General features: G+C 38.6%; 2 protein-coding genes across 2 annotated transcripts; both read left to right on the forward strand.

The window, feature by feature from the left end:
* The first annotated feature begins 574 nt into the window (after positions 1-574).
* LOC306882112 (calmodulin-1) lies at positions 575-5211 on the forward strand. The gene is made up of 6 exons (XM_079436590.1): positions 575-697; positions 1566-1596; positions 3419-3562; positions 3655-3761; positions 3840-3975; positions 4222-5211. The coding sequence occupies exons 1-6, from the start codon at positions 695-697 to the stop codon at positions 4248-4250; spliced, it is 450 nt and encodes a 149-aa protein (XP_079292716.1). The 5' UTR covers positions 575-694; the 3' UTR covers positions 4251-5211.
* Positions 5212-5519: 308 nt separating this feature from the next.
* stpg4 (sperm-tail PG-rich repeat containing 4) lies at positions 5520-15062 on the forward strand (the record flags this gene model as incomplete). Its single annotated transcript, XM_079436639.1, is given in 9 exon segments — positions 5520-5541; positions 6477-6498; positions 6500-6563; positions 6939-6986; positions 7404-7658; positions 10479-10543; positions 11851-11896; positions 14696-14800; positions 14952-15062. Coding segments are annotated over 9 exon segments (738 nt in total).
* Positions 15063-15711: the final 649 nt, after the last annotated feature.

Genomic DNA, 15711 nt, shown 5'->3' on the forward strand with positions numbered 1-15711 from the left:
ACTTGTTGTAGTGTCAAAAATTAATTATTAATAGGCAATATTAGGGTGTCGATTTTCAAGACAGTTTTCATTGCATCATAACAATTTATGTTCGGGCAACACACAATTAATGTGATAAGCCTAGAAAATAATATTACTAAATATACAAAATATTACATATCATAGATTCCCCCCCTAATATTTTAAATAGTTGATTAAATTTGTCACTTTCCATGGCATTCCTGTTATTTTCTGACCCTGATGTGTAGTGAGTGAATGCAGCTCTACTCGGATCTTAGCGAGTGACGCATTGCGGCTGCGAAAGGACCAATCAGAAGCCGCCTCTCCTGGCCATAGCGTACAGTACTGCTATTGCCGCATCACACTCTAGCAGAATGTATGAGTCCGCCGGTTAGTTAGTTCCACTAAAAACAGGTCCACCTCTCTGCATATGACACATCTTCGCGATTTGAAGACGTCGCTATCGTATAAGATCCACGGTACTCTGTACTGCACGTTCAGGCATCACAATAGTGATATTTTTGACGATCGTTTCTGATAGGGAAGGAAGTGTGTTGGCGGATGTAGAGAGAGCAGGGGGAGGAGTCTATAATCGACCATTAAAGGCGCGTCTTGCTCTGTATGAGTGCATCCTGTTTGTTTGCCAGCTGCGGACTGTTGTTCTGTGTGGAGATACATCTGATAAAACAGCGCGATGGTGAGTAAAAACTGTTATATTTTAACGTCACTGTTTATTTAGTGCAAAATGCAGTTATTATAGTCAGCATATGTAAAATAATGCGCGTTACAGTCAGCAAACTGTGCCTTGATATTGAATGGCTGTGTATAATTTTCCTTTAATGTATGGGAGTGATATGGTTTAGTAACAGGCAGTCTTCTGCCGTGGTTTTATGTAGGCTTAGACATTTAATTTCGTATGTAAACATCAAGTTAAATATTCAGTTCTTGCTGTAACTTGTAATAATGTAAAGCAACAGCTTGGAAAAGCTTCATTGATGGCGAATACAGGCGCGTCAGCTGCAAATATGGCGCATTTCTCTCGCGCTTTTAGCTCATGTTTGAATATATATACTATATATATATACACATATATGGAAAGCATTTGACGTCTGGGGTCTTTTAACTTAACCATCTTTAAATGAATAAAGCAGTACAAAGACTTTAACGAGCAGTGGAGAGGGGCTGCGCCACCTTCTGCAGTTTGGTATTAAAGGGATAGTTCACCCCAAAATTAAAACTGTCATTTATTGACTCTCATGTTGCTACAAATTCATAAGACTGATTGACTTTCTAATTTGGAAGACAAAAGGAGATGTAAGGGTCTAACAGCCCACACACACATAATGAAAGTGAAAGGTGACAGAGGCTGTCATTCTGTCTAGTTTTGGGCTGAATTATTCCTTTAATAGAAGAGAATCAGATCTTTTGTGATGTCTGTGTTTTAAGCCACCAATATTATAATTAATAGTGGATCAGTATATGTTTTCTGATGGCTGATTTGTACATTTTTAGATGAGGTGTCATCCTCGTTTTCAGTGTGCGTCTTCTCTTTTTCTTCTTTGCAGGCTGACCAGTTGACAGAAGAGCAGATTGCCGGTAAGATATACCCCCTCCTGTCCACTTGCACGTGGCCGGTGGTGTGGATTCGGTGGTTTTACCCCCTTCTCCGCCCCCCTCTCTCTGTGGATTTATCTTATTTCCTTTTATGGCGAGCCTTGAGACTCTGTCGGGACACATTCCCTGAATGAATGGACAGGTTGTTGTGGTGGGAAGCCTGTAACACCAGTGTTTAAGACTTAGTGAATGAGTAATTCCCAGGGCTTGTAGTTTTCGATGAGCACACCCTCTTCTCTGTTGGAGAGAGTTAGTAACTGCAGGCACCGAGGAACAAGGGTGTGTCCCCTGTTGGACTGAACATCTCCATGGCTTTGACGTGAAGTTACTCTTTCACCAGGCGCTGGTTCATTCAGTCATTTATGACCTGATATTGCAGGTTCTAGTATCATGATGGACTTGTACAGGTGGGACATGCTGTCATTTTAATGCATTTCTAGGGTGTTTGGGCTTATTTTGGAAACTTTAGTGGCCAAGTGTTACATTTTTGTGCATTTCTGAATGCGTTTTTTTCTCTGTATATCTTATGTGAGGTAGAATTGTGCCAACAGAAATATTTTGGGGTTCATGTTTCTGGTGTTATGTGCAAAGGCCATCCAATCCACTCTAAATGCGTTGGAAGAAAATGGATATGAAAACCTCTCACTTTCAGTACACACGGCTTTTGTTTTTTGACTAATGTTTTACTCGTGGTTGTGCGATTACAGTTGAGAGCCTCAAACTGAAACCATTTAGGTCATTGTGGTCGGTCACTATAGCGACAGTGAGGTCATGGTGGTTTATCCATCGAGACCTAGTCACTGAAGCGTGCTTCCCTGGAGATCGTGTGAGGTCATGACAGTGTTTCCATACTGCTCTGAAGTCTAGATCTTATATCAGCTCAACGGGGTCACAGCATTGGATCTCCATATGGTTCAGCAGGTCTCCATAGGAACAGAGTGATGTCACAAGTGATGGATCTCAATAGAAACCATGCCTCAGAGTCGATGGTTTGCATAGAAGCAGGGTAAGGTTTTGTTTGCGCGGGGACAGGCCGTTTTAGCAGCCAGTGGCATTTTTACATAGATGCATCACTTTTCTCTTTAGAGGAATTGATGTCTGGGACTTTTGTTTTCCATTTTAGTAATTTAAGTCTGTTCTAGTTTGGGTGTTACATGTTCTTCCTGCATGTGCTTTGTGTAATAAACTGATAATTACAGACTATTGTAGCAATTCAGTCATGTATGCAGAGTTTTTGTTTTTTTGTGCACACTGTAATGTTCATTGTATGGACAGCTTTGCTGTTGCTTTCTATAGTTGTGTCTCTGATCCTAAATTTTAAAGCCAACATGGTACTTGGTTTGCAACCTCTTTGCTTCCAAAATTATGTTTTTCTGAATGCAGCATGAATTTCAGTGAAAGCAAATATACATCAGGATGTTGTTGGTTTGATTTGTAAAAGTGGCTGTAATTTTCCAGAATGAAGCCTGATGGATTTATGATGTCAGCCGAAAAGCTAAAACATTTGTTTTCTTTAGAACAACAGGCACTGATGAATCGATTGTTCATTAAGACCAGGAACATGTGTTCATGTAAACAAAGTCAGTATGTTTCATGTGGACTTTAAATGCTCTATGGCTTCAAGCTTCTTTTGCATTAATATCTGAAAAAGCTTGTTTTGGAAGTGAATGTGTAAAGAAGGGCATCCCTTCTTCGGAACTGGCCCCACTGGTTCCTCTGTGTGTCTTTGTGTTCAGTGTTTGTTTATCTTTGGGAGATTCTGTTAATACAAGGTCCTGTTTCATTTATCTATCACCCTTCGCAGAATTCAAAGAGGCTTTCTCACTCTTTGACAAGGACGGCGATGGCACCATCACAACCAAAGAGCTGGGTACTGTCATGCGCTCGCTCGGACAGAATCCAACAGAGGCTGAGCTGCAAGACATGATCAATGAAGTGGATGCTGATGGTAAGGACGACTGCATGCATCCATCCTCGACCCAAGTGTTGAATGTTAAAAGTTGGGGCTTGTCTAAATAAATACTTCTGCTTTCTGCACAGGAAATGGGACGATAGACTTCCCAGAGTTCCTGACCATGATGGCGAGGAAGATGAAGGACACAGACAGCGAGGAGGAGATCAGAGAAGCATTCCGTGTCTTTGATAAGGTAAAGCTCGTCCCGTTCCAGAATAGCGCCACACATAAAGTCACGTGCAGTCGCTGACCTGGATATCCTGTGCTTTAGGATGGGAATGGTTACATCAGTGCAGCTGAACTGCGTCACGTCATGACAAACCTCGGAGAGAAGTTGACCGACGAAGAGGTTGATGAGATGATCAGAGAAGCAGACATTGACGGAGATGGACAGGTTAACTACGAAGGTGAGTTCATTGTGAAGTTGATTTATAACAACTTGTCCTCAATAAAAGTGGGAATGCACAATCACTGCTTATCAGAACGTGGTTTGTTAAATTGGGATTTTTGGGCCAATAAGATTTGCCCACTTTGGGAGGGCTACCACCCAACCAGCAAAATGTCATTTGTTGCCGTTGTGTCAGGATGCAACTTTACTTCACGTATGAAATTTTGCCATCTTTGGTAAATGAACACATTCTCTGTCTCCACAGAATTTGTACAGATGATGACGGCGAAATGAAGGCCTTGTACAGATCCTCTCTCTTCTATAAATAATTTGTCTTTTTTCTGTTTAATTTATCTATAAAACGTTAAGTCCCCTCCCCTACCTCCTCCCGGCTATCCAAAGGAACTGCATGTAAACTGCATAGGATCTTCAGTCCTCATGTCCCTTTCTTTTGCTGTCATCGTGTTTTTGGAGTGGCGGTGCGGATACACGATCAGGTGCTTGTTGCCGCGAAGAGGGGCTTGTGACGTGCAAAAAAACCTCACGTCACGTCTGTCTGCCCTCCTCATGCGTAGCAAGAGTGGAGTCCTGCCAGCTGGTTGTCTCTTGGCAGCGACGCTGGCATGGAATCGATGTAGAGGAGTAACTCTGCATGGACTATGGACAAAGTATATAATATATATATATATGAAATTTCTCAGCATTGCACTACTGCAAAAAAAAGAAAAAAAAAAGAAAAAGACACGGGTGTATCTACAAGATACTCGTACATAAACTCTTTTTGTATCTGCTGTTCTATACCAAGAACTTCTTTGAATCTTACAATGCTTTTTAATGTTTTATTCACTTATTCACACTTTTTTTTTTCTTTCTTCTTCGTTTCTTTTTTTTTTTTTCAAGCCGCTTAATGGCATTGTCATGCCTCAGATAGTCCATTCCAAGATGTATATTTGTTTTCCAATAAAATGTACTGTTTACCCATACTGAAAAGTTTATTTGTTTGCAATGCGTCTTTTAGCCCTCTAATTAAAAACTCTTACGTTAATCATTATGCATCCCAGAGCTGATTTTTAGTGGTTTGAAACCGCTAATTTAACCGAGATGTTTACAATATTTATTGTAATAGTTGAAATGATTCATTTGTAAATCACTATTCGATGCATCTCTGAGTCAGCTGGACAAATGTGTATTCACAGGATAGGATTGGGGTGAGGCCTCCATGTCAAAAAAGCTCATTAAAGTACTCTTGAGTGACAAATGTTGTAAGTCATTTTTCCGTTGAATATAAATATGTGTTATTCAGAAGTTTAGCTGTGGGGCTAGTTGTTTTTATGTATTTTTGGAGTGTTTATGCTGTACTAAGACCTAGTGTTACACAATATTAGCTAAGTTATTAGACACCTATAAAGCATCATGCATGCATTTGATAAAGATTTTCTAGACTTTTTCACTTTTGGGTAATACAGAGCAAAAGTATGAGAATGTTACACTGATTTTTTTTTTTTCATGAGCTCTTTACAATAATAGCAGTACGCCGTGAAGCATGGCTTGGTTATTCACGGTATGTCAGTGTTGAAGTGCACTGGTACGGGAGACAGCTCTGACAAACAGTGAACACTGGGCCCTTCAGTTGCTTAGTTAGTTCCTTGCATGTGTTCCTGGTCACCTAGCAACAGAGCAGAACATTCTGCCCTAAACTCCCAGAGAGAGCAGCTTTCTCTGCTGTTATTCATGTGTGACAAACACATGCGTCACACGCCTCTTGCATACAACATTTATATAAATAAAATTATTTTATATCGTTTCAGCAACCTAGATTCAATATATCCCGTTCAAAGTTTGGCTGATTTTTTTTGGAGAACTTTTATTTACGATTCTTTATGAGAAATTGAATCAGACACATATGTGACCCTGGATCACAGAAACAGTCATAAGGGTCAATTCATTGAAACTGAGAATTGATGTATGGTTTGTTAGGGCAATATTTGGTCGAGATATAACCATTTGAAAATCTGGAATCTGAGGGTACAAAAAAATCTAAATACTGAGAGAATCGCCTTTAAAGTTGTCCAAATAAAGTTCTTAGCAATGCATATTACTAATCAAAAATTAAATGTTGATATATTTACTGTCGGAAATTTACTGAATGTCTTCATGGAACATGATCTTACTATCCTACTGATTTTTGGCATAAAAGAAAAATCATTTTGACCCATACTATGTATTTTTGGCTATTGCTACAAATATACTCATGCTACTTATTACTAGTTTTGTGGTCCAGGGTCACATATGTGCATACAGAATGAGTAAAATAGCAGCTCAGATGATCTAGTCTGGAAAAAAATGATAAGAAATTAATTTTGATGTACAAACTGGATTCTATTTTTACAATATCAAATAAAATCAGTAAATGTAACTAAAGAATAAGGGAGCAAACAAATAGCAGAACTTGTGTATTCAGTACCCTTGATTAATAGTTAAATAGTGTTAGTATCTAAGCAACGCTTCTTGTCGTTGAAGTGTCTGTTACAGAAGACAAACAGGAACGACAGAAGTATGACCACAGGAAGAGAGAAAACATTACCCAAAGGAAAATGTATAGATGGGGTAAGTTTTCACATTTTACTACACATTTATAGAAGACAATATTTCTCTATTGTGCAGGGATCTTCAGTCCTGCAGAGTTTAAAGGGTTTAGCTCCAACCCTCACCAAACACACCTTCTAGTAATTTTCTAACAATCCTGAAGACCTTAATTAACTTGTTAAGGTGTGTTTGATCTGAGTTGGATCAATGTGCACCTACAAAGGTTTTTTTTCATTTATTAATACTTTTACTAAGTAAGGATGCATTCAATTTATCAAGTGACAGTAAACATTTATAATTTTACATAAGATTTTTATTTAAAAAAAAATGTTCTTTTAAACTTAAATTCATCAAAGTATTCTGAAAAAAAAAAAAGTTGTTTTTATTCTGAAACAGAAAGAAATGTACACTGACAGAAGTGGCTGGTGGAGAAACGCTATAAAGGTAGGTGATATTTTACTAAATATCCAGCAAAGAGTTAAAACTAACACGAGCACTTGTTCTGAAACATTTATGACATTTATGTGCATTTTGGGTGTACAAGTGGCCTCTGTCTCAAAAATAAGGCCTGTTTCAAACCACGCATGAAAGCAGCTTGTATTTATTTTGGTTCTCATATTAACAGGTTACAGCTTTTACAGCTTTCACGCTGCCTGCATAAGCAGCAGCTGCAAGTCGAGTTTATTTTTGCCATGAAATAAAGTATTATAAACCTACTATCAATACAATGCTGTTTTCAGTCCAGCCGTTTCTTAAACTTTGGGCTTCACATAATATACACATAATATTCAGTGTAGTAACCCAAGGAATCATGTTAGGCGTGAAACTGGCGTAAAAGAGGTCTCCTCTTTCTTCCACCAGGACTATCCCATTCCTGGCAGTTACCACATTCGGGACTTCATAGAGGAGATAGGACTTAACCCTGTGCCTAGGACGTATAGCTTTAAAGGCCCTGAGCGAAAAACCCTCATGTCGACTGTATGTCGAGGGGACATGCTATTGCCTGGGGCATATAACTTCACCGACTCAACCAATGAGGCTCTGCGGCGCCAGGCATCTTGCTCTTTCAAAAGCTGCCCCAGACCAGACATCCACACTTTGGGCCTCAGGGATAAGGTCAGTCAGTCACCGAAATCAGTGATGGCCTGGCCTGTTCCCTGACATCACCAGCATTTCAACACATTTCTAAATTCTCAATGTCAGTAACCATGTATGCCCCTATTTTTATTTTTTTATGTGGGTGACATTTCCCTTTCCATGGTTCTTTTCCGGTCACCGTGATTTTGTCAAGCAAGACATCTTTTGTTGATCCAGGATCAAAATGTTTGTCCAAAAAGACCTATAGACCTAACCCTATCCCTACCCCTAAACCTAACCCTATCCATAATATATGCCTAAAATCCGAGGGAAATGATGGTTGGATAACAAGGGTGTAGAAGCACCTAACTCTAGTTGTAAGGCTAAAATTGACATTTCTTGTAAATGTATCCATAAATTCTGATTGGTTGATTGGAATGTTGTTCCAGGATCAATATGGATGTTGCTGCACTTGGTGAAATCATGTTTATCTTGTTTTCCCGCAATTCGATGAGAATATACATTTTTGTGACAGTCTCTCATGATAGCGTGTTACTAGTCCATCTGTCCACACGGAATAGGTTTACTGTTTGTAGGTCAGTTGCACGGGTTTTTCTGCATCTACGGGCACTTTTAAGTCCCAGCAGTGAAATTTTAGATTTATGTTAAAATCTGTCATATGATGCTTTATAAATATATTCATATTCATATCATTACACACCTTGACAAAAAATATAAATAATGATTAATGTGACTTAATATAAAATTATGAAGCATTTATAGGTCCAAACACCATTTTTGTTCATGTCCCACAACTCTGGTCACAATGTTGAGATACGTAAAATAAGATAATTGAATTACAATTTGACTTTATTTCAAATGCAATTGTTTAATATACATATTAATTTACAGCATCTTAATTTTTTTTGTATTATTTACTGATCTTTTTTTTTCAACTAAATGTGCCTGTCCCACACTTCCTCACTGCAGAACACAAGATCCAGGGGGCGTGGTTGGATCTAGATCCAACTCCTCCCACCTTACATTTACCTAAACCTACCCGTCTCCATCCCAGGATCCCTAAACCCACCCATCCCCACCCCTAAACCCACCCATCTCCACCCCTAAACCTACCAATCTCCACCCCCTAGATGTGGATCCAACCACGCTCCCTGGATCTTTGTGAGGGGCTACTGCACTTTTGAGTCCTTCAACAATGAAAAAAGGCTTTTATTATGACATCTCATCAAAGACAAACAAGTCTAGAAATTAGCAGAGCACATTGCTGGCAGATTGGGCCACCTCACTACCTCATATTTACCTAATATTTTAACACTTAAGTTGAGATGATTTACACATTGAAATGGCAACATCTGTCAAAAAGCTAAATATGTTATCTTTAGTGTGTATGGAAACAATTGACATCTCAGGTTACTGTCAAAATTTTACATGGCATAGAGAAAACCATGAAATCCCCTATTTTGTATATTACTTTTTAATATCAGTATTTGAAAAATCTGCACAAAATTTGAAAAAGCTATTGAAATATATTACATTTTATAGAAATTAAAAAAGAAAAATGTATATAATGAGCGTTATTGTAACGTAAGGACATTTTGTATGAAAAATGAGTTGAAAAACTATAAACATGTTCCAGATTAAAAGTCACAGGGGTTGATTTCTTTATTACATTTTGGAGAGTCAAAAGTGCCTGTAGTTTCAGAAACACCCAGTGAGCCGAATGAACGCAGTGCAGTGGAGTGAAATGAAACAAACAAACAAACAAGCAAAAAAAAAAAAAGTGCAGTGCAGTGAAATGGAAAAAATGCAGGGCCGACACAGAACAAAATGTGAAGTGAAGTACTGCCATGTATGGTGACCCATACTCGGAATTCGTGCTCTGCATTTAACCCATCCAACGTGCACACACACAGCAGTGAACACACACACACAGCAGTGAACACACACACACACTGTGAACACACACACACACACAGCAGTGAACAGCCATTTATGCTGCGGCGCCCGGGGAGCAGTTGGGGGTTCGGTGCCTTGCTCAAGGGCACCTCAGTCGTGGTATTGAGGGTGGAGAGAGCGCTGTACATTCACTCCCCCCACCTACAATCCCTGCCGGCCCGAGACTCGAACCCGCAACCTTTGGGTTATGAGTCCGACTCTCTAACCATTAGGCCATGACTTCCCTAAAATATAGTGAGCTGAAAGAATGCAGTCCACATGAATCACACAGAATGCTTTTTACTGTTAAAAGCACGATAGTGCAGTGAGATGTGAGAGTTTTGAGATGCATTTTTAAAAACTGAACCTTCTTAACAGTTAGACAGTCAAGCGCACGTTGACATGGGAAAACGAACAGAACGGAACAAGCGCATATGATCAATTGGACAATGGTCTGCTGTTGAACAGTAGGCCTACATTTTCCAGCCAGTAGGTGTTTCTGGTCTACAGGTTTCAACAAATTGATTCAAAAAGCTGATGAGGTAATAATACAACTGCTCCGAATTGGTTTCTATGCTTTATAACTTTGCCCAGATTACAATGTGACGGAGTTTTAATTAAGACAGCTGAATGTAAACAAATAGTTGTTTTTTGCACCCCTGAACCCAATCATTTCTAAGCATTAAATTGTTCCTCGAGGTGGCTACAACATTCTGCCTTATAGTCCATGACATGTATATATACGTTTAGTGTAAACAGCATTACGCTGAAGTTTCTTAGTACCTGACACTAAAAACAGGCAAAATATTTATGTGATAATCAGTGGCTGGAGCTCACACTCAGTATGTGAATGAGTGTGTCAAAACAATTGGTTGATGTAGTGTTTGTGTGTGTTTAACGCAGGATATTAACCTCTCACCCGGTCATTATGATGTTACGGAGAAGCCTGTCCCCAAATCACCCTGCAAGTGAGTAGCCATCACACGCTTTCACACACTCCTAGTCAAAGAACATCACACATGTCTTTCCATCTCATACTTGGTTTCTTCCTTAATCTCAGGCAGTTCACAGAATGGCCTTTAGATGCTTTAGTGTAGGCCTCAACTAAAAGGATGATCCAATGGCTTGGGCCAGTCTGACAGTTTGGCACATTCCATTGCATTTGCACTTGTTGCTCAAATCCATGTGTTTCTGGCTTTCTGTGATGTACTTACCTGAACACTGTTGCTGATTTAAACATGTCATTTCCAGCTGTTATAGCAAATTATTTGTTACTTTTTTATTGTGGGGACCATAAATTGACCATAAATTGACAAAAAAGTGTTAAGGTTAAAATTGACATATAAGTTATCTTAGGTCCTGTAACTTGTGAACATTTTAAATAAACTTTGTGATCACTAGTTCAGTTTAAATGCTGCAAGACTTGCTTTTAAAAGTTGTAGACTTGTTTAAATGTTTTAGATGAATTCTAGAGCAGTGGTTCTCAACCAGGCAGCCAGGGTCAACTTGTGAGCTGTGGCCTTATGATAGCTTAAAATGATAAGACTAAACAAGCTTTAAATTATACTAAAGTAGCTAAAATATATATATTTTGATTTTAATTTACACCTTTAACACTGGTTAAATGTAGAGGAACATTCAGATCCTAAAACTCCAGTTCAGTAAATATTTGAACTAATTTGGACAATTAATCAATAGAGCGTTGAAGTATCTAGCCAAATATCTAACATTCAATTTAATTGTTCTTAAAGGCCTTAAATAAAAAGTTAACACTTTTTCTTAGTTTTGGAAATTTACTGATGAAATCAAGAAACAGTGGAGATTTTTCCACTAAATAGAAGAAATGAGAGGACACATTGCTTCATAATGACCAGTCAAATGCGTTGAAACTGAAAGGTATGACTACTTCTTAAAAAATGTGATTGAGTAAAAGAAGAAGCATTCAGTTTCAGTATTATACAAGTTCCACAAAATGGTATGAAATACAGTTACCCAAGTACTCCACAGCCTTCTGAATTATAGAAGGTCACATGACATGAAAGCGATAAAAGTGCTGTAAATTTCATGTCAACTACCCATTTTACCACAAATGAGAATATAAATAAATAAATACAATGCATTATTTTTGTGATGGGGCCAATAAAATATTAGCAGAGCAAGTACAAATCTGACCGATTGTTGAGACCTGTAGTGTTTCACCTGTCTGTTAACTCTTTCCTCTCCTCCACTGCACGGTTTTATTGTCTTCTCTTATGACACTGGTCTCTTATTGCAGACACGTGATGTTCCGATCAGTGGTACAGAGGGTCAGCTTTCTCCCGGTAATGTCTGGTTTCACCATAACAATCTCAACCTAACCTATTATGTGTATATTAAATGCTTTTCCTGTTTTTGCCCAGAATGTTTTCTAAAGCATCTAGTTTCCTGTGAGTGAGTTTCACTGCTGTGCGTCAGTGTTGCATCTCATGCACCATGGCTTCAGTGGCGTGTTGGCTGGTTATTCGAGCTGTGCTGGCAGCTGTCTGGTGTTGACGGAACAGTGAGGATGCTAAATCATCCTCTGGGTCTCATTAGGCTGAACATTAGAGCTTTGTGTGGTTGTAAGAGGGTGTCATGTAAGACAAGTGTTTTGTCAAAGGTTAAGTAGCTAAGAAACCTCAAGCTTATTCTTAAGATGACAGATCAACAGCAGACAGCCAAATTCTATTACTCACTGGATGATCTTTTATTGCTTAAGACTGTAATACACAAAACACTTCTTTTGAACATATATTAAAACACTAGACATCATACACTTGCCGATTTTGTAAATGGTTATACTAGGCATCATACACTAAATGAGTGAGGATCACACACTACCAAACGTTCAAGTCTTTCTGAACACAATAAACTTATGAAGAAACATGTGCCATGTTTGAAAACTTCTGACTGGATAGAGTCACAGTCTGAATCTAAAAGATGTGCAATTTTCTGCCAAAATCTGCAGACTGACTCTGAATTTCAGCAAGTACCATTGACTCCAAACTCCCAGACTGTAAATTGGCCAAAAATCTGTAAAAAAGAAAAAAAAAGTCAGGTATTCTAGTCTTTTTGAGGTTTCAGTTTCTTCCAAAAAATTATTCAGAATATGACATGAACAAGAGTGCTGTTGGTCTTATTTGGCTGCAGGTAAACACAACCCTGCTGATATCCTGTTTTGTTTCTGAATGAATCCTTGTTTAAAGGATTAGTTCACTTCCAGAATAAAAATTTCCTGATAATTTACTCACCCTCAAATCATCCAAGATGTTCATGTTTTTCTTTCTTCAGTCGAAAAGAAATTAAGATTTCTGAGGAAAACATTCCAGGCTTTTTCTCCATATAATGGGAGCTGACGAGCTGAAGGTCCAAATTGTTGCTTCAATGCAGCTTCAAAAAGCTTTACACGAAAAGGGTCTTATAGCGAAATGATCGATCATTTTCAAAAAATTAAAAATAAATAAAAATTAAACCACAAATGCTCGTCTTGCACTAGCATGTGTGATGTAGGCGGAAGTACTGACCCAGTGTTTATGTGAATGTGCAAAGAAATTCGGAAAAAATGAGATGGAGTTTTCACCTTTTTTGAACCAAAATATACAGACGATGAACTAACTGCATGTGATCTTTCCAACGTGATTACGCAATGCGTGAAGCATGTGCATTGCAGAGCTATAGTGCAAGACGAGCATTTGTTGTTAAAAAGTAGATAAATGTTTTTTTTTTTTAGAAAATGACCGATCGTTTCGCTAGATAAGACCCTTATTCCTCAGATGGATCGTGCAGAGCCCTTTGAAACTGCAATTTGGACCTTTAACTCGTCGCCTCCCATTGAAGTCCACTATATGAAGAAAAATCCTGGAATGTTTTCCTCAAAAACCTTAATTTATTTTTTGACTGAAGAAAGATATGAACATTTGACATGGGTGAGGGGTGAGTAAATTATCAGGAAATGAGTCTTTCTGCAACATACAAAAACAGACAAGCGGAGTGATTCAAACGGTGACATGTCCCAATGCTGTTGGACTGTAACATCAGGCTGTGTGCTAATCTCAGAACCCTCTGATAGCATCTCTTAGGAGATATAAAAATAGACACAAGTAATAAGACAGTTGTTGGCATAAAGTAAGCATATAGAGCTATAAAATGAATGTGGATAGCATAGTTCAGGTTAGTTGATGAAAAATGTCTAGAAAACTATCTCTTGTCTTTAAAACTCAAGAGGAGACATTTAGAAATTGCCAGGGTATTTCTATCAGGGGAAAGGTGTAAGAACATTCTTCTCCATTTAACCGAAATGATACCTAAGAGAACCACTGAGATCATTCCTGGATCCTTTTGGCCTTCACAGATCCAACATTTGTAAATATAATGAAATAGTTTTTTTTAATTACTAATATCGTATTTTTCTTTGCTGAGTTGTGAGTAGCTGGGGTGGAGGCTGTTGAATTTGGCTCTTCCGGACAGGACTCACACCCTTAATTAAATAATAGCTCAGTGCCTCTACAGACATGTGCAGTATGGCACAGCTATCCGCTGTTATCCAGGGGAATGTCGAGCTGGCTGGCCGTCCCATAGAAGAAGGGTGCAATGGCATGAGGGCTCTAAAACCATCGGAAGCTGACCTCATAGGCAAGCAGGCAGAGGAAAGCGAGCTCCCCTGCAGCCAGCATTAACACCTCCGGCACAGTTCAACCCACCACACACACACACACACACACACACCACAGCACAGGCCAGCTGGATCAAGTGAGGCCGCCGGTGGAATCAAATGACATATAATGATAGTAGACAGCTTTTGTAACACAGGCGTCTTCTTAACTATGCTTTTGAAAGCATATAAATAGGCCTATTGGTTTTTATGCATTAAAGCTAAAGTTGATGATTTGCTTTTCATCTTCTAATTTGAGTAAATCTTCTAATTTAAATAAATAGTTCAGTCTGGTGTAACACAAAAGGAGAAGTTTAACAGAATGTCCTAGCTGCTCTATTCCATATAATGGAAGAGGATGGTGATTTAAAATGATTTGGTCCAAAATTATAAAAATTAAATAACACTGTAATTTCTCTTTTGTTGCATTGACTTCCACTGACGGATTTAGAAGGAGGGACCAGCACCTGGACATTACAACCCAAGGCCAAGCACAGGCATTGCAGTCACTTCCTGCTTTAGGTCTACTGTACCACGGCTGTACAGCGTGCACTCTGTAAGCTCCATTACAACAGCAGAAGCAGTGTTAAGGCCAAAAAACACCACAGCCAGTGTATTGACCATCATATATAGGAAGGAAGTACATGTTTTTGAGTGAAATTAAGTTAAAAGTCTCATAACCTTGCCATTTTGCCTGTTTTTGACAGGGAACTCCAGGACCAGGTGTGTATGAGCCCACATGGCACAAAGGTCAGCGGCTTAGCACTGATGTCAAAGTGGACTGGGCCCATGACCTCCTTTTTCGCAACATACCTTGAACTTCATGTATTCCTTTTGTTTCCCATTCTTTTGCAATTAAAGTGTTTCCCACTGACCTTCAGTGCTGAAATGTAGTTGAAATACAGCACTGTCAGCTGCTGTTTTAACATTGAAAAAAAAAAAAAAGATGTATGTCAAAACTGAAAGTTTAACAAGATATTGAAGAGAAATTGAAACAACATTGCCATATTTACATTGATTCCATTTGAAAAATCAAAACAAAATTCAATAGTGATTCAACCTTGATCCATGATGTTGCTTCACCTGTGAATAATTGTTGAAATGCTGCCCTCTTAAAAGGGTACAAATCAACCAAAAATGATTATGAAATATTCTTTTAAGGTTTAAGATTAAAGTATACTACAGGTGCACATTTAATACATTTTCACACACTTTAATTTTGCAAGGGAAGGTGTCATTGCTATCTCTATTATGTCATGATCCGACCGCCCATATTCACCTTTTTCCTAACGAGCCCACTGCGTTTTAAATTGTGCGAGGAACTTCCGGTTTAGAGAGGTTCCATTCAAAAAGACTGTAACAAATCATTTCAAATCATAAGATTGCGCTACAAATAATCCTTATCCGTCATTTTGACTGAATGGGCTGTAAATTTTCGTTCATTTTCTATTTTCAGAAGTCAGGAGA

The sequence above is a fragment of the Barbus barbus genome (assembly GCF_936440315.1).
Source record: "Barbus barbus genome assembly, chromosome: 16".
Classification (NCBI taxonomy): domain Eukaryota; kingdom Metazoa; phylum Chordata; class Actinopteri; order Cypriniformes; family Cyprinidae; genus Barbus; species Barbus barbus.

What these genes read in the sequence shown, in the direction of transcription:
- LOC306882112 (XM_079436590.1), top strand. An exon ending in GACAGAAGAGCAGATTGCCG is followed by an intron (nt 1,597 to 3,418) that starts GTAAGATATACC and finishes CACCCTTCGCAG; the next exon opens with AATTCAAAGAGGCTTTCTCA. An exon ending in CAATGAAGTGGATGCTGATG is followed by an intron (nt 3,563 to 3,654) that starts GTAAGGACGACT and finishes CTTTCTGCACAG; the next exon opens with GAAATGGGACGATAGACTTC.